We start from the raw sequence: 24,010 nt of genomic DNA, 5'->3' as shown, positions 1-24,010 counted from the left end.
AAAGCTTCCTGTTACACGTCGCAAATCTCTGTCCTCTCCTCCTCCAAGACTGATATCACTACCTCGAAGGTGTCCGCCGCGGTGTGATGTCACACCTGCCACCGAAACCCGACTTCAATTATCCTGCGCGCTATCCCGCAGAACCAAGACAATATCCTCGACCACCGGCGCTGCCCCCCGCCTATCCACCAACTCCTGAGCGATATGGATCTCTGGACCGCCATGTATATCCCCCCAGATCACCACCCAGGTCAAGGGTGCCGCCGCCTTTGGATACTTATATTTCACCCCGGCCTGTAGTCTCGTACCGTTCAATACGGCCGCCTCCGCCTCCGCCTCCGTCTATGGACGCGTACCCCTCGAGCTACTACGATAGACGTGATGAAAGCCTTTATAGAGATCGCGAATATGAGAGACGTGGGGAAGATCACAGATTACGGACGCGGGATGATGATTCGCGGGACAGAGAGAGGGATCGAGACCGGAAATGGGAAGATGAGGCACGAAGAGGATATGACGGAGAGAGAAGAGAGCGAGATGCGTCGCGAGAGCGACGGTGGGCACGGCAGAAGGAAGAGGATCGAGAAAGGTTTGCGCGCCGTCGGGAAGATAAAGAGCGGCAGGAGCGCGAGTGGGCAAGGCTGCAGGATGAAGATCGACGGTCTGGTCGCAATAGGACGCTTGAGGTAGAACCAGAGCGTATGTGGGTTCCGAGGCTGTCGCGGTCGCCTCCTCGGCGCATGGGTACGTCTATCGTTGTTGTCTATATGCGCGTTCTAACCTGAGCAGTTTCTACTCAGCCCCATGAACCGTCTCCTGCACCCAGTCGGGCACGCTCACCTATAGCCAGGTCGCCCTCCAGGCGTGCAACTGCTACCCCCGTACCTGTGGCCAGCCGGCCGGGTTCTCCTTACAAAGTGGAGAGGTCGCGGCCTCTCCGTTCTCGTTCTCCTGGTGAGATCAGGCTAGGGAATCACTCCATTTCCCTCTCGCGGAGTTCGGCTCGTCCATATCAGGTTCCCTCGCCTCGAAGAAATGACCGGTACCAGAGGCAGCCGCCTATGCGCCGCAGTCGCAGCCCCGACCGGCCGCGACGTGAAGCACGCCGTGACGTTAGTCGAGGGAGTCGCGCCATCCCTTCTGACTACAGAGGGCGTGACCGACGCTCTCCGCGTCGCCGGTCTTACTCTCCAGCTTCGCCGCGCCGCAGGAGGAGTCCCAAACCCACAGTAAGGCGGACGCCCTCTCCTCCTAGTCGGTCTCGCAGCCGGTCTCCCACAAGGACACCGCCGACGAAGCGACATGTCTTGCCGCCTCTGAAGTCACCCTCACGCCCCCCACCTCCGCCGCCGCCCACTGGTCCTCGTGTTCGTTCTGTGCAACAGCTTGCCTCGAAGATAGACCCGGATGAGGATGTTGCAATGGAGGAACTAGTTGGACTTGTCCCCGAGGTAAAGGCGAAACCACCTTCTCTGAGCCCTGTGGAAGCACCTGCAGTCCACCTTCCTTCTTCCGCTGTACCCGCCTCCTCTCTTCCTCCGTCTGTTGCTCATGCGCCCACTTCAACTGCGGCAAAGTCCGCGTCAACAGTTGCGTCCTTGTCATCCAAACCGGAACTAGAGATAGACAAGAAGTCTTCAAATGCCAAACGACGATCTCGATCACCCCCAATCGGTCCCCGTCACCACCACGTTTCGACGCCCTCTCACAAGAGCCCTGCTCAGAACACGCACGGAGGTCCCAATTTGCCTTCGAAACCTGATTGGGTTCGTCGTAATGCAGGACGAGAAGCCGTGAAGCAAGAGGCGACAACATCCGCTCCTGCTCCCGCTGCTCCAACCGCTCCATCAGAGCCAGCCGCTTTCGTCCCCGTCATTCCCCCGTACCAGCCAAAACCCAGTATCACGGCTGATATTGAAGCCGAGGTATGTGTTGCTTCCCTTTGCAAGTCGGTGGGTGCTCATCATTTCGTGTAGATTGCTCGTGTCCGCGCGCACCGTGCACACATCGAGAACGAATACATTCAAATTGCGAAGGATACGCGTCGTGCGCTGAGCGACCTCATGATTGCGGACATCGACTTGAAGAATGCAGAGGCGCGGCGGGCAGTTTCTTCTGCGCAGCTCGAGAAGGCACGTCTCGGGAAACTAGGCATTGACTTTATTGCGGGGGCTTGAAGACACATTGCTTGCGTTCAGGGGTTCGAAGTATCCTCTACATGCGCACCATTGCCGCTGAGCTCTCCGGCGCGATCGTATGAGCGGATGATAATGTATAGGCGACTATAATAGTACATGCACAGATATCAGATGCTTCCAAGATGTCCACGGCAGTACTGTCATGGAGCAAAATTACGTTCAATTACTTGGGTAACCGCTTGCATTCGATGTACGTCCGCGTGGGATCCATGGGCAGGGCGCAGTAAAAACCTTGGTCCTGGTTCGTAGGGATCGCATGATGAGCGTGGCAGGGTACAAACCTATTGTATTATGCGCACCTGCATCGCCTGGAAGAGCCGTGTGGAATGCATTTGCAGCTGTCCGGAGAGCACCGGTCAGCAAAGGCGAAGTACGAAATTTGGGATTGGGTACAGCGTACCATCATGCATTCTCTGCCCTTGTTCTTCCCTTCCCTGCATAGCTCTGACTGAGGGGCGTCGCGCTCACTGTCAAACGTGTACGTAGAGTCGGGGTCCTCCTGTGAATTCGAGGGGCGCGGCACATAAGAGACTTCGCTGAGGCGCCCCGCGTTCGAGTGACGAGACGCACCGTGATGAACTCCTTCAAAACTTTTTCCGGATGCCTTTCGGACGTCTGCTCTCGCGACAGCTTTCCTGCAATCTTTTGTGCGAGCGACATGATAGCAACGTAATGGTTCAGGATGGAATGTAATGGACGCTCAAGCGCTCACTTATAAGAGAGACGCCCACAAGTCGTCCGTAGGTGCAGTGACGTCATGCCGTAGCAAGCCACCCGACTTGGGCTCGAGTACAGTAATGTCACATTCTTGTCTAGAGAGTTACATTTGCAAAGACTACACCACCTTGCTCACTTTTCTTGTGTCCTCGTTCTCCCAATATCATGTAAGGAAGTGACATCGCAGAGAGGGATACAAACATGCGGTGGCGGATACGCTGGCTACCACCCGCGCCCAGCAAGTCTGCCTCCCTTCAGGTTGTCATCGCTAACCGCGAAGTGAGTCGTAAGCGGCCGCCGAACACATCACCACTTACATAGTAAGTCCAACCATCGCAGGTCCCAGGTCCTCAGAGATCTGAATAACGATGTCATAGATGAGAATGAGAGAGAATGGAACGTCGACAACATACCTCCGCCAAGATTTTCGGATTATTGAAGTGCGTGACCTACACATCTTGTTCGAATCATCTGAATGGAGCAGTCACTGAAGAGAGAACGCACAGCCTGAACGATGGCCCGGGCGCGCTTCGCCGGGTTCTCAGACTGAAGGACCGACATGTCAGTATAGCACCGGAGCAATGTATGGATCTCAGTAGGACGTACGTGGAAGATGCCTGAACCCACAAATACTTTGGAAAAATCAGTTACCACCGCCGACACTGACTTTAGTAGGTACGTACCACCGTCACATCCCAACTGCATCATAAGAGCCGCATCCGCTGTCAAGCAAACTTCAACACCTAGTGCTTCAGCAGCAAGGGAAGCATCTGAAGCATACCAGGAGTTGCAATGCCACCTGCAGCGAAGTTTACCACAGGCAAACGTTTCAGCCGCGCAGTCTCCTTGAGTAAGTGGAAAGGCGCCTGGATCTCCTTGGCATACGTGTAGAGCTCTTCCTCGCTCATCACGCTCGCCTTCCGGATCTCGCTCATGACCGACCGCTGGTGCCTTACCGCCTCTACGACATTGCCGGTGCCCGCCTCACCCTTTGTGCGGATGAACGCGGCGCCCTCAGAAATCCGACGAAGCGCTTCACCGAGGTTACGGGCACCGCATACAAAGGGCACCTTGAATGCGTGCTTGTTGATATGGTGTTCTTCATCTGCGGGCGTCAGGACCTCGGACTCGTCGATATAGTCAATGCCAATAGCTTGGAGAATCTGTGCGCCCGGAGAGAACGTTGTTCATGACACAGTTCACGCAACATGTGCGTGGATTACGAACCTGTGCTTCAACGAAGTGTCCTATCCGCACTTTCGCCATGACTGGGATGGTAACGGCGTCCACGATTTGCTTGATCATGCTGGGGTCGCTCTAACGATAACCTTGAACGGCTAGCACCTTCCATGGCATACGATAAAGAGCTCACCATACGCGCCACGCCGCCTTCTGCGCGGATGTCCGCGGGTACACGCTCTAAGGCCATGACTGCACACGCTCCGGCCTCCTCGGCTATGCGGGCTTGCTCAGGGTTAACGACATCCATGATAACTCCGCCCTGCAAGCCCATCAACACCGCACAATATGACACATATTGCTTCTGCTTACCTTCAGCATCTGCGCGAGCCCGGACTTGACCTGTAGCCCAGAGGAATTCGCATTAATTGCGATACCGAGTCAGAAACGTTTCCATTCAGCTACATGAAAACGACGCACCCCGAAGGTACCCAGACCTCCACTTGCACCACCATCTTTATCTTTTGTACGGGTCGGCGCGACGACGGGTGTTCCTGCAGGGTTCCCGACACCGTGGGGAACAGGCGGGGTCGAGACAGGCGTCTGCGCTTGGATCGGCGTCGTCATCGCGGGCGGAAAAGAAGTGGCAGAGATGAGGAAGATTGATTGTCGACTGGGGTAGGGTCGGCCGTCAGACGATTTGAGTGCTGTCGCGAGAAACTTGGGGTTTGTGGCCGAAGAAAAAACAAAGAGCGATCGAGCAGTGACTCCCACAAGAGGCTGTCAGCAAAATTCGGTCTGGCTTTATGCCCTCGGTGTGGGCTTCCGCACGCTCCGTAGCGATTCCGCGTTTACCATGTATTCCTCGCCCTTGATTTGGCACCTCTGCAATGACTTGATCTGACTCGCCCTCGTTCTTGTGCGCTCACCTCGGGGTTAATGCCGCGTTCCTCATCTTGGGTAATACCGAGCGAGCATGATGCTTCGCGGTCTCGGTGAGAGAAACGAGCACATTCAGATTTGACGGGAGTTCGTGGAGTGCCGCGGCAGCGCGAATGGACACGCCTACCGGCTCACGGCCAGCTGGTTACAGCAAGAGGACCTGCGTATTTGTCAACAGTGGAAGCCACGGACAAGCTCGTGGTGAGCCCGGCAGAGAAGAAACTTCGGCCCTGCATCCGTGGTCATAAGGGTCATATGCTTTCGTGCAGCCCGTATGTCCGTCTTCTTGAGAGAAATCTCCATTTTCAGGTGCGCGAAGGTGCGTAGCCTGATCGTCATGATATTCCGTTCTTTTCAGCTCACATGGCTTGATATGGTGCCCCCCAAGGTCAATTGCGGAATGATCTGCGCATACTCTCCGGCTGCCATGACGCACAATCCTGTCCACGGCGGTGGTCATAGTATCGCCTTCTGGTGTTCTTTTGCCTGATCCCGACGGCGTAGACGGCTGTGCCTGTCATCAGACAGCATTCAACCTTCTTCTCTTCTCCAAAGCATGCGCTCTTCATGTTCTCGGCGGGCCGCACACCTTGGCTCGCATCGTTTGGGACGCAGAATGCGACCGTCGCGTGAAACCGACGAGGACCCGAAGGGTCAAGTGGCTCGCATCCTTTGTCGGGAGACCAGTATATAAACATAGAGGTGGAGCAATGGTCTGTCGAGCTTCGTTCATGATGCTCTTCTCCTTGTCGCTGATCTCGGGCGTGCTTGCAGGGCTCACTGCGGTCCGTGGGCAATCGGTCATCGTGCCCGGTGCCCTTTGGACCGACACCAGTGGCAACTCCCTACAGGGCCACGGAGCGGGAATCATCAAGGTACACGGTCTTGTTGGACGTAGCCGCTCGTATTGACCTCAGAGCCGCTCATCCAGGTCGGGAGCACTTACTATTGGCTTGGAGAGGACAAGTCGCACAACAGTGCCCTGTTCAAGGCAGTCTCCTGCTACACCGTGCGTCTAAGCATGTCGCCATGGAACATCCGTCGTCTCACATCTTATGCAGTCAACAGACCTGGTGAGCTGGTCGCGCCAGAATGACGCCCTGACGCCGATCGACAACACGATGATCTCCTCAAGCAATATCGTGGAGAGGCCAAAGGGTGAGCGAAGTCGGCTATTAAGAGCGTAACTAACACCCTGCGGGAACCCAGTCATTTTCAACAGCAAGGTGCGCCGGCCCTTGTCGATTGCTTGGATCGGGAACTGAATATGTTCTTGAGTAGAACAATGAATACGTCATGTGGTTCCACTCCGATACGTCGAAGTAAGTTAGGCCAGACCGACATCGTCCTATGTTCACCGCGAGCTTGTCTGACGTCGCTGACACTTTTGTAGCTATGGTGCGGCCGAAGTAGGTGTCGCCACCGCGCAGACTCCATGTGGACCATACACGTACAAGGCCAGCTGGAAGCCGCTCGGCGCTGACTCGCGGGATGAGGGGTTGTTCCAGGACGGTATGTAAGGTGGCTTGTTTTCTCGGATGCTGCTCATCAAGTTCTCCCGTTATTTGACAACCAGACGATGGTACGTGCGACATGCACTCTCCGTATGGTGTCCATCGCCTCAGTCGCAGTGGCCCTTATTACACAGGCAATGCGTATCTGTTGTATGCATCCGACAACAACCAAAACTTCAAGATAACGCAGCTGGATGCCGATTACTACAACGTCACGACCACTGTAAGCCAGTTGAACGGTCTGTACCATCTCAATCAACGCACAATCCACGGCCGCTTATATGGGATTCTGGACCATGGACTCAACCGCAGGTGCGACGCTCGAGGCACCCGGCATCGTCAAACGGGATGGGGTAAGTCTTTTTCTACGGCATATGAGACAACACAATGTGCTGAAGTGACGTAGGTTTACTGGTTGATCGCCTCCCACACTAGTGGCTGGGATCCGAATCCGAACAAGGCTTTCCAGGCAACGGTAGGTTCACTCCACTCAAGATGGTCTCCTCAATCACAATCGCATTGACACTGTCTCCGCTCAGTCTCTCTCCGGCAATTGGTCATCGCAAGTGGATATTGCCCCAGAAAGTGTCCGAACCTACTATTCTCAGAATGCATACGACCTGCCTCTAGGGTCAAACGCTATCTACATGGGTGACCGCTGGCGCTCGGACCTGCTTGGGTCAAGCTCGTACATATGGTACCCGCTCGACTTTTCTAGTGGCACACCTACGCTTGTGGCTGCTGATATTTGGAGCGTGAACCTTACGGCTGGTGAGTGGGGTTTAAAGTCATCGAGTACACGACCGGTGTTCGGCGCAGCACTGCGGTGTCACAGTATTAATGTTTCATGGCTTTCGATGTGCAGGTACTTGGTCCGTAGCTTCTGGCACCGCGTATGAGGCCGAGAATGGCTCAAGGAATGGTTCGTCAACCATTCTGTCCGACTCCTCGTTCTCAGGAGGCGAGGCAGTGGGTTTCCTGGGTGAGCAACATAATATGAGCAACTCGCTCCACGCTCATGCTGATGGATGAATTCCAACGTGGACGCGTTGCGACTGTAAACGCCTTCCAGGTAACGGTGGTAGCGTGTCGATTACTGTGCAGGGCAAGGGTACTACCCAGTGGGTTTCGCTGTACTACGCAAATGCCGATGCCACTTGGAGGAACACGACCGTCAGGTGCGTCGCACGCCCGCTTTTGCCTCCCCCCTCTGCCCACTGCCTCACAGAGTAGCTGATTCCTTGACCTCTGGGTGTGCAGTGTGAACGGCGGCTCGCCCGTCTGGGTCGAACAGCCAAACACCGGTGGCGGCAGTGTCGTCCTCAGCGTGCCAGTGCAGCTCACCTTGAATTCGGGTTCGAATACCATTACTTTTGGTGCAGGTCAAAGCAGTCAGTCTATTCTTTATGCAATCGTTATGGCTCCGCAATGCTGGTGCTTATCCCTGACCGCTCGTCTTTTCTCAGACTACGCTGCGGACCTTGACAAGATCATCGTCTACTGATTCCGTGTCCTTAGGCAGCACTCGCATGCCCAAAGTTTGCTGTGGTTCTCTTACTCAGGCCCAAGATAGCTAGGACGAAATGTACCGTAAACGCTATAAGGCATCTCTGGCATATGGACTGCTCCAGTACTATCCTCACGCTATCGCACGCACGAGAACATTCAAGAGAATTGCCCGGTGTGTAGCGTTCTCATCTGGAGCCCGACTTTCGCATGGTCGCGTGGACGCGTTCCCACTACACATCACCCACATCACCTTCCTCTGACGATCTGTCGTGGAGACGTACCCAGCGGCACCGCGTGACGCGGTCAACAACGCATGCGCGCGAAGAAGGCATGCCGACGCACGTCCGTGATCTCTTTTTGCGGCAACCACTCCAACACTATTTACAGCACTGTTGATCTATGTCCCCACGAAATTCGAATGCTATCCAAAAGGCGGTCACCCCGGGGCCACGCAGGACGCGGCTCGTGGCAGACGTTGCACCGGTCGATATGGCGTCGCAAGTATCTCCGGCAGGTTCTCCTGCAACTCGGACCGCCGTCACGCTTCCTTTCGAGACGAAAGCTTGCTGAGCAGGGGCGTATTTGCGCCACAGCGCGTGATCGACACCTTCGAGAGATCTTGCGGTGCGATCAGGGCAGCAGGGTGGGAACGGCGACCTACCGAAGCTACCGAAGCCGTTCGCGCATTTGCTCGAAGGATGACGTCTTCGACCTAAAACTTCCATCCTTACACCGTCGTGCTCTGCTGCGAGCTTACTTACGAGTCCGCAGGTCATACACGATTGTACGTCGGACAGCGTACGGCGGTAGCGTTCCCGCAGTAGAACAGTTTCGGAATTGGTTTGACAAAGGGCTTAGGATGCCTCCGTCAGCATCGGCGGCAAAATGAGTAAGAAGCTCGGTTCTCAACCTGTTTTACGGGCTGCGACGGGCCCATTGGAGCCCATTGAAGTCCCGGCGGCGATAGCGTCTCGGACGTATCGCCGTCGCGTTACATATCGCGGCCATTCGGGTGTCTTCTGTCCTATGCTTAGGTCTGCTCGGCGGCAGCAATACTGCGCATACCGCCGCAAAACGGGACGCTCACCGACTAAGTAATAGACTCAGTTTCAATTCCGGGAGCGGGAGTGTACTAACAGTACTGCGCAATTAGCCACCCGGGTTTATGTAAGTAGCCATCGAGCAGTCTGCCATTGTATGCAAGGGGGACCACCCTATATCTCGCAGGAGGCGTACCGCACCCCCATGGCACCATGAGGCCGTACCTGCGACAATCCGGAAGTCATCACGGCGAGCAAGGCGAAGACAACCACGGCGAACGACGTACACATCGAGATCTGGCAGGAGCACAACGGCGCCACGTGTGCCCGCGTGGGCGCACGACAGAGCGTGCCTGCGGATGCAGCGCCAAGCGAGCGATGCTATCTATCTCAGCATCTCGAGAGCGTACTTACACCGTACACATAGGAGCTTCGGGCCTGTGCCTGGGGCCTGCCCTCCATCACAGGAATCTATCTGTCTGGCTTAGCAAAGTCCACTCTCCGTACGCTATCATATCGGAGAATGCATGGGCGCGATTGCCCGTGTCCCGAACGTTGGCGCGGTCACCTGGCCGTCGAGCATCTTCCAGAACGGACCTGCGAGCCTGAGATGGTGCGAAAAAATGAAATGAAACGATGTCGCGCGGCAAGGTGTGTTACGAGGATGGCGCGCCCGCTTCGGTGGCGCCGTACTATACGTCTTTTGCAGGTACTTATCTGGTGTCACAGGAGGAGAGAGACCCGGATAGTCGATTGAGACTGAGATTGGGAGAGCACGATAGCGAAAATTGCCAACATCCTACGACAATCATCGCAAGTGGTGACAATCCAGATATTCACGCCCATCTGCTCCGCCAGAACACGGAAGCCTATCCGTCTAGCGCGTCTTGCCCGAGTTAGATTCGGGCACACGCTCATGAACCGTGCGAGGGTGCGCTGACACGACGGGAATGTGCAGACGGAAATTTGCTATAGTCATGTCATAGCGGCCAAGCCGCCGGACAGCCCTGACGCGTGTCCGGACCACAAGACATAGGATGCGAGGATGATGGACCGCAAACCAAGGACCAGAACCACACACCTGACACGTCAAGTGGAACAGAAGAGGGAGGAAAGACCTTTGATTGTGACACACGCAATCCATCCAATAAGCGAAAGTTTGGTTTAGTCTAAAGCAGGGCAGAGGCGAGGTGAGCTGTGTAGGGCACCGATACAGAGCGCGAACCCGAAGCCCGAAGCCAGCACCCGAATCCCGGATCCGTGGTGAGAACGTCGGAGGCCCCAGCCGGACTGCACACGCCTCGAGGCGCCTCGAGCGCGGTGCGCGGGAGGGGGTGGGGGGGGGGGTGATGACCAGCCACGTCTGCACGGGAGGTGCGCGCCAAGGACCACCAGAAGGCTAGCTGACTGCCCCAGCTTCTCCCTACGCGCCCAACGTGAGAAGGCCTCTTTTCAGAAGCCCTTCTGAACGAGCCAGCGGACGACATCGTTCTTCCAGCGGCCGCCGCTGAGCACGACGTGTCGCTGGCGCACGGTGTGGACCCGCATGCGCGCCGCCTCGCTCGTGCCCGCCGGGAAGAGGGAGCGCGAGAGGTCGTCCGCGAGCGCCTAGAAGACGTGATGTGGTGGGCATCGCGTAGGGACGTCGCGTCGCGTCAGGTGGAGCGTATTTCCGCGTCGATGCGTGGTTGGGTGACGCGGGATATTGGCGTGATGAGATTAGTGCATTTCGTGCGGGCGCACGGTCGTGTTTGACGGGAGTGCGCGAGCCACGGATATCATAGGAGCGTGTTGGGCGGCCGGCCGGCGGGACAGGTCGTACGCAGGAGGCGGTGGGGCGTGGAAGGTATGTGTCGCGTGTTTGGGGCGTTCGCGGATCGAAATATACGACAAGCACAGGCCAGGGCGTTCGGAGACATGCAGACGATAGAGCGGAACAACAGCGTTCAGCACGCGTATCAGAGCATGACAGAAGTTAGGAGGGGACCGTACATCTGCGTTGCCTTGCACATTCCGGATCAAGACGAGATATCTCGTGCCGCCGTTGCGAATGTCGGTGTAGACAGGGATGGAGCCCTTGGTGTTGCGCCGGACAAGGTAGGGCAGCTGGGTTGCAGGCGAGGTGGCGCGCTGCGGAGGTGGATCGGGCAAGGCGGAATGGGTTGCGGCGGAGGCAAGCTCGGAGTAGAGACGCGCGAGGCGCGGTGGGCAGGCCAGGAGGGGACGGGCTATTAGGGAGCTGAGCATTTTGGCGGGTGGATGCTGATGGAATGAACTATCGTCTGCGGGCGAAAGATGGTTTGGTGAGGGAAGATCAGTTTGAGAAATTGAATGGGCCTGTGCGTTTCAGGTCGGATGGGGATTGAGGTCACGTACCGGGGAGATCGCCCCTGTGGGAGCTGGGAGGCGTTGCGGGATGCTAGGCCGACGGAGGGGAGATACTGAGTGTGTGTTATGGAGCGGTGCGGAGAGCGGAGGGGACGAGGACGGCGAGCGGATGAGCCGAGGGCGAGGTCACACAGCTCACCGACGATGGCAATTGGGCGTGGGAGGCGCCGTGGACAGCCGAGCCGCGCGAACAGGGCAATCCACCGCGCCAAGCGCCACACGCGGACATGGACATCACTCTGACAGGTCTCAGCACGGACGACGCAGCTGGCTTTCATATTGCCCTGGACTATCACGATCAGAACAGCACCTGGAGAGCGACATGGTGATGGACGGAGGTGATCCCAGCGGGACGATGGACGAGGCCGAGATGGGCGCAGCCGCGACTGAGGGCAGATTTCTGTGCATTATTGGGCTCGGGCAAAACCCAGGCGACGATTCGCGCTGTCGGCTGGGTGTTCTGGGACGAGAGTGGAGCAGGCTGCGGACTTTTGGAATTGTCCACGGTCGTACTACTACGTACTGTAGTATGCTCGCCAGGGGGAAGGGCGTGACTGTGACAGGATCTGAGGTGTGGCGGGATCTGGGAGAGGCCATCCATACGCATCTTGCTCGAATCTTGGCTGTCAGCAAAGGCTGCCCGCAACCCGTTCCTTTCTTCCGGCTCGGCGCCGCCCTGGTAGTCCACCTCCCGTCCTAATAGCTACCGCCCCGTTTCAGTTAATAACTTATCCGATGTCTCCAATCCCTTATATCCCCCCTCTCCTCCTCTCTCGACGCCCTCCTCCTCTCTCCTCCCCCCCGACGCCATGAACGACGTCTCCTGCCTCCTCCACAATCTCCCCTCCCACAGACACAGAGCTACAGTCCTCCCGCCCACGGCCTCCCCGTCCTACCACCAGCGACCGGCCTTCCACCCCCAAGACTGGCCGTCACACGCACACCAGCCCGTACTCTTCGCAGGCGCATTGGCCACCTCCGCCTGGACCAACGCAGGGCCTTCCCAAGCCCCCTCCCTCTGGCCCACAGGGCCCCCGGACTTTCTGCTTCCATTCCACCACTATCCCCCTAGAGAGTACGGCCAGTCGGCTTGTGAGTCTCGCATTCATTATGTCATCCCGAACTGTGTCTCACTTGCACCGCGGCGGCGCTTCCAGATTCGGCCGCCCGATCAGACACCTCGTCTGTCGCGTCGCGAGACAGCGACCTTTCGCCGTCCCCCATCCCAGAGGTCGCCGAAGTCGTGTGCAATGCGCCGCTCGTCGCGCCCATCCCCCTCCCGTACCATTCCCCGACCTTCCTCCTGTACGACCTCCCGGACGAGGACGAAGACCTGTCGCACCCGCCATACACGCACCGTCCGCACAAGCGCAAGCGTGCTCGGGAGGAGGACGACGCGGACGCGGAGACGGCGGCGATCCAGGGCATGCATGCGCTGTCTGTAGCGGCACCCCCAGCCAAACGCCGTTCGGTCGCGGAGGGCGCGTCGGACCACTGGGGCCCCACTCACGCGCAATGGGGAAACACGGGTGCTGCAAGCGCTGCGCTTCGCCACAAACACCATCCTGCCGCCTTCTCGCGGCGTATCCGGGCGCGGTAGGCGGCTCGAGCTCGGACGTACGCTTACGGTCGGGCTCTGCTTCGGAATCGTCAGAGAGTCAGATGATTCGATCTGCTCCTACCGATGTCGTTATCCGCTTTGGTACCCGTCGGACATATTGCCCCGCTTCGATTTTTGCGCTTCTTCTGCACTCGCGTTCGCCCTCCTGGCGTTCTCCCCTTTCGCACATTAGTCCGGATACCGCTGCATTTTGAATCGCTCCCGCTCATCCACATCATCCCCTCATTGTACAGTACGCATACCTGGCACTTTTCTAGTACGTCCTGCGGCCCAATCGGGTCCGGACGCGTTTCCCAACTGTGCTTTGAGATTCGCACCCGCGCAAAGGCGCCACACCGGCCGGGCAGACGACAGGTGCGTGCTTTCGCTGCTCTCTTCCCTGGAATGTGAGTGTGTGAGAGCGCGGCCGTGGTTCGATGCATGGCCGCTTCTCGGGACCTATCGCGCTGACCGCCTTTGACGCCATCGCACGGCTTCCTTCGCCTTCTTTCTTCCGCAGTGACAGTGCCAGTGCCAGATACATACTTACAGTCCTGGGTCTGCCTCACGCCCATCACCGTACGCTTCATTGGCCCCATCCATCGTGCGTACACGCGTCGCCGCCTGCGCCACGCTTGCGCCCGTGCCTCGCTAGGCAGTCGGGGCTGCGAAACGGGCGAAGGCAGGCCATCTGGGGCCATCAGGTGTCCAGGGATGATGCGGTCATGGCCTCGCCTGGCGTGACCTCCATTCATGGCCAGGAGCGCGCTAGTCGTGCCCCGATCAGCGATCCGCCATTCAATTATCTTCGTGCATTCATTCATTCATTCCTACACTAGCCCTGCGACCCGCGCCACTGGGGGCCTCCTTTTTCAGCCCTCTCTCCCTCCTTCGGAGTGCTCCTGTTGGATGACGCCGCAGCGGCAGGTCGATCGTGGATCATGTCTCCTTGTTCTGCGCTACTGGCGCTCGTGTCAGACAGTGGACGGCGGACGAGAATGGACGATTGCGCCGCGGTAGCAGTGTACCGTGAGGTACGCTGTACCGCGCCACTCGACTGCGTCCTCCCAGTCCATCGTTGGCGTTGGCGTTCGTAACGCCTGCCCGGTCAGTGGATTTTCCCCGCAGGCCGTTCAAATGTCTGCTGCTGCAGCTGCGCTTGCTAAGTTACGGTTACGGTTACGGTCGTGCGCTGCTGCGCCGTGCGATGCACGGACGCACGCCCGCTGCTGGTGAGCGTATTACAACGATTGTGACAGGCGTAGCTTTGTGTGGTGTCGCAGACGACAGCGGGGTTCTCTCCGCCTGCGGGAGATCGACGCTCGTGTGGTAATGTGCGGTCCATTCATTCTCTCTCCCTTGTTCTTCTGACGTCGTTCTGTTGCCGCATGTCCGTGAAACGTGCAGCCTCCTTCCGTGTCGGCGTCGACAATATAAAGCAGGAATGGTCTCCGCGCATGAGACCGGCGACGTCGGTGGTCATCGTCGCGGTCCGTGTGCGCCCACGGGACGCGTTCGTGCATCAAGAAACATGTATACCGGCGCCATCGTGAGTGTTATTTCCAGCCACGCCGCCCCATCGCGCGAGCCCGGTTCTCATATCTGCCACAGTGCCCAGGCTACGTGCGTTCATACACATTCATATACACAAGCCACGACCCGCAGGATTCCCACCGGCCGCGCGATATTCATGTTCTTCATCGTTCGTCTCAACAGGCGTTCTGTTCGTCGGCGGTCGCGGCAGCGTTGATCATCGCACGTCGAATTCCGTCATACATACGCCCCCGCAGCAGGGCAGCTTGGGCACAAGTCCCCTTCTGTTCGTAACAAGGCTTCAGGCCTCAGGAGCCATCCAACTCAAACCATGATCGCGCGCTGCTGGGGCCGCCGCAGCGCGTGCTCCTGCACGCTTCAGGAGATGGTGCTGACACGGTGGACAGAGACCGTGCCCGTCCGTGCGCACGCCCGCAAAGCGTCGGGTCGGCTCGCGGCTCGTACTCCTCGCAAGTCGTGTACAGGCTGAATCGCGGCCGCGCGTGCTGGTGCGTGGCGTGGAGGCAGGAGTCGCACGGCGTGGGACGGGGTGGAGACCGGGTTCGCGGGCCCCAAGGCTCGCAGCGTCCGGCTATGGCGCGAACGAGCTTGTTCCCGGCGGCGTCGCCAGAAAATAACCTCGCGTTCTCGTTCTGGACGCTTCTGAACTCGCATCTCGGATGCGCACGCGTAGCGTGGGCGCGAGGACTGCCGGATCCGGTCAGAAACGTCGAAGCGACGTCGAGGGAGTTGTCGTTGCTCCATAGACTCTGGACGCGAAACAGTTACGGCCCTCTGTTTGTGTTCGCAGCGCGTCACACTAGCTTGCGATGTCTTTCTGAAATGTCCGAGCATTCGGACGCGTCGCGATGGAGTCCGTAGGCCGTTCGTGCCCGAGCAAATTCTGGGTGAAGAAGACTCCGGCTCTCCATGATGCGCCTTCAGATAGCCGTTCCTGCCTTCCGGGGAGTGGCCGCGGCGGGTGTGCGGACGATAGCCCTGACCTCTCGGCGCCCTCTACAACCCCTGTTTCGTAGGCTCAGCTGATGTGCCCGAGTCAAACTAGGAAACTGGTTTGACTTTGAATGTACTCCTCAGCGTCCGACTGGTAGGCCACCGTCTCGCCCATCGGCAGGCCCGTTCAGGGGGGACCCCTCGTTCCTGTTTCTACATCGAGAGCTCACGCGCCAGAGACGACGTGTAGCATTCATATATGCGATCCCAATGTCGCGGACTCGGACGTAATTTGCCACAGTGGACGCAAGCGCTGAGGATCCCCTACGCGGCTACGCAAACCTCTCCGCCGCAATATGCGATGTGCATCATTGATGCGCACTACTAGGCTGACGATGCCGTCTTCTGGACCGCCTCTGGTCCATTGGAAGCACTAACCCGTGGCGAGCAGCGTCATCTAATCCAGCTGCTTCGCAGCATGACGAAGGAGATCACAATCCAGATAGGCCCCCGCACGCCGGAGGGTCGACTATCGTGGACCTCTGTCAGAAAGCGCTATCGCCGCACACAGCCAGGCCCTTCCGAGCACAAGTCTGACAAGACCGTCGTGACGCTCGGTGCGCACCGGGCAGGCACTGGGACAAGTCTGGGTAAGCAGTGTTGCATCATGCATCTCCTGACATAGGGGGGTGATGCGGATGACGCTCGGTGTGCCTACGGCATATCGTCCATGATGGCGCCATCCCTGACATCGCCGCTGGCCGTGGAGTCTGGATGTGGAGAACGATTCGAAGATTCTTGGAGAGGCACCACCGCTGTCGTGGTCATGGCGGCCGCGCGTGTTGTGCAATGGGTAATGCCAGTCCGCTGCCGCCCGCATTGATCTGCCAAATCAAGTCTGATAACGCGAACACTGTATCTCCGGGAAGGCGAGGGACGTCTGTACGTTATCCTTCTGTACGCTATGCGGAGGTATCGTATCCAAGCGACTAGTAATGGGATGGTTCACAAGCTCGTGTGCTCACCGCTGCGCAAGGATTGTGGTCGTTAATCGCTGAGGATGGCTTGCACCACGTTCGCAACACGCAACTGCCTGAGATCAGTGTATGTCTGAACATAACAAGATTTTTTAAGAGCGCTGTTGTAGAACATGGGATTCTAGTTGACTGACCTGACCGCATCCGACGAAAATGATGGGCTGTCCAGTGACATATGTCATTGACAGCGCAGCACCGACCTGAGATGGCGAACGCAAGAAGCAAACGGTTGTACGTCAGCGACAGATTGACTCATAATCGCCTCACGTCCAGGAGCAAAGAGGACCGAAAGGTCACAGCGGCCTGGCAGTAACGTACCTTGTCGTCGACAGTGTCCCACTTCGTCACAAGCATGCCGTCGATGCCGCGTTCCTGTCCGCCGGACGCGGCAGAGAAGTCTCGTAGCGCACGGTCGAACTTCGTGAGTTGGTCGACCGCTTCGTTTCCCACCAAGGCCTCGCCGACGAAGATGATCTTGTCGGGATTGTTCGTCGCAACAAGCTGCGGGGACGAGAGAGCACCAAGTCAGCATTACCCCTATCGTAACCGGCGCGAACACAAAAGCCCTGCAGTGGGTTCGTGTGAAGCGTGACATCGGTCGTACCTTGGCGAGAGCGCGCATGAGAGGCTGGAGAGTTCGGAACAATCAATAATCGGCATATTGCAATTCGCTGAGTGTCAATATCATACCTCGTTGTCTTGCATACGTCCAGCCGTATCAATGAGTACAACATCGAAGTCGTTGTCGCGTGCTGACACAGTGTCAGAGAACTACTGCTGCATAAACGGAATGGATCAACGCCTACCGTAACTGATTGCTTCCTTCGCGATACCGGCGGCGTCTTTTCCATAACCTCGTTCGTACAGTTCGACGCGTCCCTTGCTATTCGTCGCCCCGTCAACCCCGAGCATGCCGAGGTTGCGAACGTGTACTCGGAGTTGCTCGACAGCGCCACTCCTGTAAGAATGCACCGTTGTAGGCAAGCGCATCGTCATCTAGATTAATTTACGTACCGGAAAGTATCGCATGCCGCAATGAGGACACGGAAGCCGTTCTGAATGAGCCAGAAACAGACTTTCGAGAGGTTCGTGCTCTTGCCGACACCGTTCACGCCGACGAAGGTAATGCTGTATGTTTGTCGCTGTTGGGAGGCTGCCACGGGCGTAGACAGCTTCGTTCGAATGGACAGTAAGAGGTCCGTGGAGGTCTTGGGCGTAAGTATGCGAGTAATCGAGTTGGCTAGTGCCTGCCGAACTGCTGAAGTCGTCGCTGGATCATGATAGAGTCAGCTTTCGAACGACCCATGTAGCTACGCATGGAGGTACTTTGAAAGCCGCCCACTTTCTTGCCAACGAGACTCTGGCCGACATCTTCACAAACTTTCTCAGAAATCTCTTTGGCCACGTTCTTCTTCATGAGGTGCTGCTTCATAGCCTCCAGAACGGGTTTGAGGTCCTTTTCGGTGAGCACCTTCGAGCCGGTGAGGCGCGCAAAGATAGATCCCAAGGCGCCCAGAGAGCTCGAGGCAGGTTTCGCTTCTTGTCCGCCCTTCTTCAGCACCTCTGCTATCACATCATCCGCGTTTTTCTCGCCTTGCGATAAGAACTCCCAGTCCTTGACCTCGTACAGGCCATCCTGGGTGCGCGTGCCGAGTGACGCGCTGTCCACCAAAGAAGACACGTCAAGCGTGCCCTGGCGGCCCTCCGACGCACTGTCATAGCTATAGTCCAGCGATACCATGTCGGACTCTGTGGGCGCTTCATTGCCCCACTTTCTTTGTGTCTTAGCTCTTGCTTTACGTTTCGAGGTAGGAGTCTCGGAGCTTACCACCGGTTAGCTGCAAGCGGAATGTTGATATGCGATTCGCACCACCACTCACTCGGAACCGGGCACACTTTCTCTTCCACTTCCAACATCCGTACGACTTCGCCCTCGCCGTCCAGCCTGGCCACCGCGGCCGCGGAGTCTGTTCTTGAGCGCCTGCACATTTCGTGCTATCTGTTCCTCGTCTTGGACATCTGCATTTGATACGGCAGGAACTGAACGCGATATAATCAGCCAAAAGCTCGAACACAGGCTCTCAAAACAGCCTAGGAACGACGTAAATGATGGATGAAAATGAGTCGTCGTATGTAATACGGTGGGCCCCCAAACGTTCGATTGTGCACCTTGATGTAATCCTCCAAACACGTCCGGTCGGACTCCGGTGCTGAGAACTTCCTCGCGAGAAGTCAAGTTGCAGGCAGAGAAACTCACCAGTATCAACGTCGTCAGAGGGGGGAGTCACATCGAGTGCTGGACGGGGAGCATGCACGACGCGGGTGCGTCTCTCCTAACCTCTGTCAGACTCAACGCGCCGGGTAGGTGTCTGCTTCACGTACCTGGGCAGCCTTGTCCTCGAGGCCACGCAGAAGCTTGTCAAATACAGCATCCCAGCCCTCAAACGCCTTCTGGAAATTCCACAGAAATGAAGGGTCTCCAGAGGAAGAAAGCTTGGTGGTGCTGGTGACGTGCAACGACGCAACGAAGGTAGCGAGGAAGGGTTGGAAGAGTTTGATGAATAGTGTTTTGAGCGCAAGCAGAAGCTCATCGACGTAGGTCAACTGCAATATGCGCTGATATGCGACCTGATATGCAGTGTGCGAGAACGTATGAGGAAAGACATGACCTTCAAGGAGATGCAATTACGCACCACAAATATAAGCTCCAGGTCGTTCACAAAAGTCCATTTAACGGCATAGCCGTCCTTCTCATATTTTCCATCAGAGCTACGGCCTTCAATGAGTGCCTCACGGACGAGGGAATTAACAGGTGAACTAGAGGATGCTGCGGTATGGGATGCTGCAGGGGTGAAGGAACGGGACCATAGGACCACGCCGCCTTGTGAAGCCAGTCTCAGTCAGTTCCACGCTGCACCATACCACGTCGTTGATTTTAGGTGCGTACCCTTGTGTGAGATCGAGCAGTGGTCTAGCATAGTAAACGGCAAGGGGGTGGTAGTTTGGGATGTGGAGAGCTTCACGAGTCGCCTATCCCCACCCTGGCGCCGGAGATCCTTGAGATCTGGCGTTGCCGCGACGCGTCGGAATCGCGTTCCTCTTTCCTCTCATCTTCGTGCAGTACTAGTCGATTCGGGCACTTGGATATTCTGTTGTACTAATTAAATCTTGTATATCAGCCATGCAAATAACCTCTGAAGCTGAGTTGGCCCTGCAATTCCATCACACTGAGGTTTGGACAAACCATTTCCCGATCCCCCATCCTCCGACGGCCATCTTTTATCACTACGATAGTGAGTCCGCCCATACCCAGTCCATATCTGGTACTGAAACTTCTTTTAGTTGGTGAGTATGCAAGCAGATGGCCGGGCGGTCACTGCTGACCCCTCCATAGTTGTGGAGCCCGAGCACAATTTCAAAGGTCGCAACTTGGAAGTTATAGATCAATTATGGACGGAGCATGCTCAGACGTTCAACCCCCGTCCCCTCTATGACGGGCGCAGGAACATGTACAGTACTCGAGATATTCCTCCGTTTGACGTGAGCGGCTTTGCCTGTTCACTGTAATATGCGTGCTGAGTCAGTGTTAAATAGTTTCCTGTGCATGTGGGTCGTAGGAGGGACGGGAGGGACGTCCCAACACACCTGGTCAAAATACGCCGCGTAGGGATAATTGACACCAAGTGCGTCTCTCATACCTATTGACCTGAATGATCTTACCTTGGACGACAGCGCCGTCAGGATGCTCACGCGGAGACGAGACCCGCATGACCCACATGACACGTATGCAAAGTCTCTCAGCCTGCTTCAGCTGCTCGTCAGGCAAGCTCCAAACCTACGACATGGATACCGTGCTCATATCAAGGCGTTCTTCGTGGAGCATGGAAGCAAGGAGCTTGGCTCTGGTCTTATCGCAAGAAGAGGCTTCTTCCAGTCAGTTAGATGTCTTCAATCCGCACAAGCTCCGCTCATATCCCCATCCAGGAGCATACGTCCAACACCAGGTAGACTCATGGTCAACGTTGACACCGTGTGTGGATTAGTGTAAGTCGGATCTCTGGTGATTATGGCGACATGTCCCGGCCCTCATTTACGCAATTCATCCACAGATACGAACACAGAGGGAGACTCATCGACGTTATGGCTGCTTGGCTGAGACTGAAGGATCCTCGTGATCTTAACAAGCTGCAGCGGCATGAGTATGCTGATCTTCGCTCGTTTCTGAAAGGAGTACGCGTCACGGTCACCGTTTCTCCCGAGATGAAGCCGAAGCCCATTGCGGACTTGGTGGAAAGAGCTGCTCTACAGGAGTTCGATACGGAAACAGAGCGGTTGAATGTCAAAGTACGTGACATGACGTTACCGACCGTTTGTACTAAGAAATCTTGGCAGACACACTTCGAGAGGAAGTACAACGTCAAAGTGGTGCACGAGCATGCTGTCGGTGTGCGTCTCGGAAGATCTGCCATCATACCTGCAGAGCTGTGCAAGATCGTACCCGGGCAGCTGTTCAAAAGGAAGGTCCCGGCCCACCTGCAACCTGACTTCCTCAAGTTCGCGACGCAGAGACCCGACCAACGTCTGCGTGCCATACGGGCAGCAGTCGGTGGTAATGTAAGCGACACAGCCAATGCCGACACCCATTCCCACTGACGATTATGTTCAGCCCTCCGAGCAGCAGTTCGACTATGCGAACTCCGACTTCTTGCGAGAGGCCGGGATGACCGTTGATGTCGAGCCTATCTCTCTCCCCAGTCAGATCATCGGTCCTCCCCCCATTCAATTCGGCAGCCGTCAATTCAACGGAGCGCTTGACAGCCTGGTTAGTAATATTGTCTTCTTCTAGTCTATTCACCCAAAGACGGCTTATGTCCGCGATTTGCGTATCGCAGGTTCCTACAGGCGGCTCGTGGAACTTGCGCGACAAGCGTTTTTGGCGCCCTGGGAGCAACTTGAAGATTTGGGCGGTCATTAACTTTGACAGGGTTGAAGAACGTCAGATGCACGAGTTCTTGAGGACTCTCGTTGCAAATCTGCGGAAGCTTGGTAGGCATACCAGCTCATGCACCAATTTCTTCTGATGCGAAGAATTGAATGGGGAACAGGCATGGGTGAATGCTTCAGGTTTGCGTTTGTCGCCATGTCGTTAATTAAATTGTTCCATCCTCAGTCGTGGATACACCTCAACCCCGCATAATCAACGGGAAACTCGCCGATCCCGTCAAGGTCAGTTAGAGGCCGAAGAGGCACCGCGTGTTGAGCTCAATGGGTCCTGCAGGACCTCAACAACGCTTATGGTGTCATGAAAGCACAGTGTGCACCTGGTGAAGAGCCTCAACTTGTGCTCGTCTTCTTACCCAACAGCGCTACTGAGTGTCGTCGGGACGTGAAGCATTGGGGAGACATCAGTACAGGCGTGTCAACTCAGTGTGTGGTACGCAGAATTTGGTGTGTACTCAATGGTATGGGGCTAATGTCAGGACCTTTGGACAAGCGGGGTGGAAAGTGGAATGGTCCTCGGATGACTCCTAACCAACTGGACCAGTACTGCAACAACCTCGCTCTGAAGTGGGTAGTTGTCTAGCCTCGAACTACGCGCTAGCTCACCGCCTTCTAGGATCAATGTCCGTCTAATGGGGGTCAACTCCATGATCGACTCACCGCTCACCAAGGACATACTCCATGATTCCATGGTCATCGGTGAGTGACGCTTGGTCGCCAGATACCTCCGTATATCCACTCGAACCGACGGTAGGTGCCGATGTTGGCCATCCGGGTCCGGGAGTGGCAACACGGCCTTCGATGACTGGCTTGGTGGCCACTGTCAGTCCTGGAGCAGCTTTTGCTGCCTCGTATGCGAGCGTTCAACACCCACGCCTGGAGATGATACAGGACCTGGCGCACATGATCGAGGTAAGCAGACCTCAGGATCGACATAATTGTACAGCCTCAGTGTCCTGCTGTCCTAGGGTGCTCTTGGTCGGTACAAGGCCTACAGAGAAAAGGAGATGCATATGAAGAAGTCGCCTCCACCGAAGAACATCTTTTTCTACCGAGACGGTGTGAGCGAGGGCGAGTTCGAACAGGTCGCTCAGTACGAGATACCCCTCATCAAAGGCGAGCTCGAATACACTCGTGCAGCATAATAAGCTCACCCCCACTCAGAGGCATTCAGGAAAAGCAAGATTCCCGAACAGCATCATCCCAGGCTGCTCTTTGTGATCGTGGGCAAGAGGTTTGAGGCTCTGAGGTCTGAAACGAGATTATCTCTGATGTTCCCATAGACACCACGTCCGATTCTTCCCAAAGAGGTGCAGCAGAATCGCTCCCTCACAAGTCACTAGCTTCTGATATTTGCCCTAGCCCACAAGATGCCGACAAGTCCGGGAACTGTCCCTCGGGCCTGCTGGTCGATGATCACATCACGAATCCGAACTATGAGGACTTCTATCTACAATCTCACAGCGGACTGCTGGGGAGTACGTCCATGGCGCAAATTATATGCAATCCCCTACATGAAATTAACCCATCCCTGCAGCAAGCCGGCCTACCCATTACGTTGTCCTCGCTAACGAAACTGGTCTTGACAGCAAGACGTAAGTCCATGGTGCCTAGCTACATGCCAGCAGCTAAGTTTTGTTCCATAGCATCCAACTCTTAACGTATCATCTCTGCCACATGTATGCTAGTGCTACACGAGCCGTGTCTATACCCGCACCGGTGTACTGTGAGCAACCTTTCTTGTGGTGACATGAAGCTCCACTGACGAGTTTGTAGATGCTGATGTACGGCACCTGCTCAGGCTTCACGGTTAATTCACTGACCCCTATAGTAGAAGATTTGTCAACGACTTGCATTCCATTGCAAGAATGGAGATTCCCTGAGCGACACCGCGTCGACCACTGCGTCGAGTGGACATGAGTTTGACCTCGAGGAGTGGAAGCGTCAAGCGGGGTGGGTCGATCATGCAAAGAACAATTGGCGCTTCAATTTCGTCTAGTCTTGTATAATTTTGTGGTATTCATCTCTTCATCCTGCTTTCTGTCGCTGTAGCGTCTCATCGATCCCATGTCGTGTACTGTTTGTCGCCTAGTTCCACCTAGAAGCTTACTCTTGTATCCCCTTATGGTCCCCTGGAGGCATGCATCCATTCTATAGCCGGATCTGACAGTTGCTATATCTCTCGCAAAGCGTTCCCATGGACTATTACTATACACCTATACCAATGTATCTGCTATATGCTCTCAGTGTATGTTCGTGCCAGTAACATCTGGCTATTAGTGGAGAGACGAAAATCCAAGCGTACCTCCTGCTAGCCGCTGTCTCTGCCCAGACCGATGGGCTGCCTAGAGTCAGAGGAGATGCATGTTGCGGGATCCGTGCCCGGACGCACATCAAT

The 24,010-nt window shown here is 56.3% G+C and overlaps 10 protein-coding genes across 10 annotated transcripts; 5 read left to right on the top strand and 5 right to left on the bottom strand.

Moving 5' to 3' along the window:
- The first annotated feature begins 137 nt into the window (after positions 1-137).
- On the top strand, positions 138-1,668 carry DICSQDRAFT_131956 (uncharacterized protein). Its single transcript, XM_007360945.1, has 2 exons — positions 138-744; positions 790-1,668. The coding sequence occupies exon 2, from the start codon at positions 1,036-1,038 to the stop codon at positions 1,231-1,233; it is 198 nt and encodes a 65-aa protein (XP_007361007.1). The 5' UTR covers positions 138-744; positions 790-1,035; the 3' UTR covers positions 1,234-1,668.
- DICSQDRAFT_42613 (uncharacterized protein) lies at positions 1,647-2,165 on the top strand (the record flags this gene model as incomplete). Its single annotated transcript, XM_007360944.1, has 2 exons — positions 1,647-1,925; positions 1,977-2,165. Coding segments are annotated over 2 exons (468 nt in total), but the record flags the coding sequence as incomplete, so codon positions are not given.
- Positions 2,166-2,361: 196 nt separating this feature from the next.
- Positions 2,362-2,858, bottom strand: DICSQDRAFT_165448 (uncharacterized protein; the record flags this gene model as incomplete). Its single annotated transcript, XM_007360943.1, has 4 exons — positions 2,362-2,436; positions 2,498-2,536; positions 2,599-2,697; positions 2,769-2,858. 4 exons carry the CDS (start codon positions 2,856-2,858, stop codon positions 2,362-2,364), a joined length of 303 nt encoding a protein of 100 aa, XP_007361005.1.
- A 126-nt stretch (positions 2,859-2,984) lies between these two features.
- DICSQDRAFT_97173 (vitamin B6 biosynthesis protein) lies at positions 2,985-4,909 on the bottom strand. Its single transcript, XM_007360942.1, has 11 exons — positions 4,575-4,909; positions 4,467-4,496; positions 4,288-4,416; positions 4,143-4,232; positions 3,697-4,078; positions 3,599-3,637; positions 3,522-3,547; positions 3,420-3,461; positions 3,329-3,364; positions 3,233-3,273; positions 2,985-3,183 (listed from the first exon to the last, which is right to left on the bottom strand). Exons 1-11 carry the CDS (start codon positions 4,719-4,721, stop codon positions 3,138-3,140), a joined length of 1,008 nt encoding a protein of 335 aa, XP_007361004.1. The 5' UTR covers positions 4,722-4,909; the 3' UTR covers positions 2,985-3,137.
- An 861-nt stretch (positions 4,910-5,770) lies between these two features.
- DICSQDRAFT_165446 (galactan 1,3-beta-galactosidase) lies at positions 5,771-8,054 on the top strand (the record flags this gene model as incomplete). Its single annotated transcript, XM_007360941.1, has 15 exons — positions 5,771-5,911; positions 5,968-6,045; positions 6,098-6,194; positions 6,246-6,262; positions 6,318-6,358; positions 6,430-6,548; positions 6,613-6,618; positions 6,685-6,789; positions 6,863-6,903; positions 6,957-7,025; positions 7,090-7,321; positions 7,416-7,532; positions 7,623-7,728; positions 7,811-7,941; positions 8,017-8,054. 15 exons carry the CDS (start codon positions 5,771-5,773, stop codon positions 8,052-8,054), a joined length of 1,338 nt encoding a protein of 445 aa, XP_007361003.1.
- A 2,497-nt stretch (positions 8,055-10,551) lies between these two features.
- DICSQDRAFT_30566 (uncharacterized protein) lies at positions 10,552-11,238 on the bottom strand (the record flags this gene model as incomplete). The annotated part of the gene is made up of 2 exons (XM_007360940.2): positions 10,552-10,707; positions 11,092-11,238. Coding segments are annotated over 2 exons (303 nt in total), but the record flags the coding sequence as incomplete, so codon positions are not given.
- A 317-nt stretch (positions 11,239-11,555) lies between these two features.
- On the bottom strand, positions 11,556-12,238 carry DICSQDRAFT_151820 (uncharacterized protein). The gene has a single exon (XM_007360939.1). The coding sequence runs from the start codon at positions 12,082-12,084 to the stop codon at positions 11,737-11,739; it is 348 nt and encodes a 115-aa protein (XP_007361001.1). The 5' UTR covers positions 12,085-12,238; the 3' UTR covers positions 11,556-11,736.
- A 58-nt stretch (positions 12,239-12,296) lies between these two features.
- DICSQDRAFT_177188 (uncharacterized protein) lies at positions 12,297-13,403 on the top strand (the record flags this gene model as incomplete). Its single annotated transcript, XM_007360938.1, has 2 exons — positions 12,297-12,579; positions 12,645-13,403. The coding sequence occupies 2 exons, from the start codon at positions 12,297-12,299 to the stop codon at positions 13,085-13,087; spliced, it is 726 nt and encodes a 241-aa protein (XP_007361000.1). The 3' UTR covers positions 13,088-13,403.
- A 3,218-nt stretch (positions 13,404-16,621) lies between these two features.
- On the bottom strand, positions 16,622-19,589 carry DICSQDRAFT_48847 (signal recognition particle binding protein; the record flags this gene model as incomplete). The annotated part of the gene is made up of 13 exons (XM_007360937.1): positions 16,622-16,684; positions 16,746-16,811; positions 16,930-17,112; positions 17,216-17,239; positions 17,302-17,363; positions 17,418-17,569; positions 17,626-17,881; positions 17,938-18,434; positions 18,492-18,651; positions 18,869-18,944; positions 18,994-19,239; positions 19,305-19,492; positions 19,559-19,589. The coding sequence occupies 13 exons, from the start codon at positions 19,587-19,589 to the stop codon at positions 16,622-16,624; spliced, it is 2,004 nt and encodes a 667-aa protein (XP_007360999.1).
- Positions 19,590-20,353: 764 nt separating this feature from the next.
- DICSQDRAFT_48656 (Piwi-domain-containing protein) lies at positions 20,354-23,361 on the top strand (the record flags this gene model as incomplete). The annotated part of the gene is given in 16 exon segments (XM_007360936.1): positions 20,354-20,544; positions 20,596-20,655; positions 20,721-20,955; positions 21,004-21,225; positions 21,278-21,433; positions 21,504-21,657; positions 21,873-22,045; positions 22,106-22,179; positions 22,229-22,311; positions 22,367-22,524; positions 22,602-22,746; positions 22,762-22,846; positions 22,896-22,922; positions 22,975-23,090; positions 23,150-23,207; positions 23,259-23,361. The coding sequence occupies 16 exon segments, from the start codon at positions 20,354-20,356 to the stop codon at positions 23,359-23,361; spliced, it is 2,040 nt and encodes a 679-aa protein (XP_007360998.1).
- Positions 23,362-24,010: the final 649 nt, after the last annotated feature.

Source organism: Dichomitus squalens (assembly GCF_000275845.1).
Source record: "Dichomitus squalens LYAD-421 SS1 unplaced genomic scaffold DICSQscaffold_2, whole genome shotgun sequence".
NCBI classification, from domain to species: Eukaryota; Fungi; Basidiomycota; class Agaricomycetes; order Polyporales; family Polyporaceae; genus Dichomitus; species Dichomitus squalens.
The sequence above is the reverse complement of the archived record's forward strand: the minus strand, read 5'-3'. Positions and strand labels throughout refer to the sequence as shown.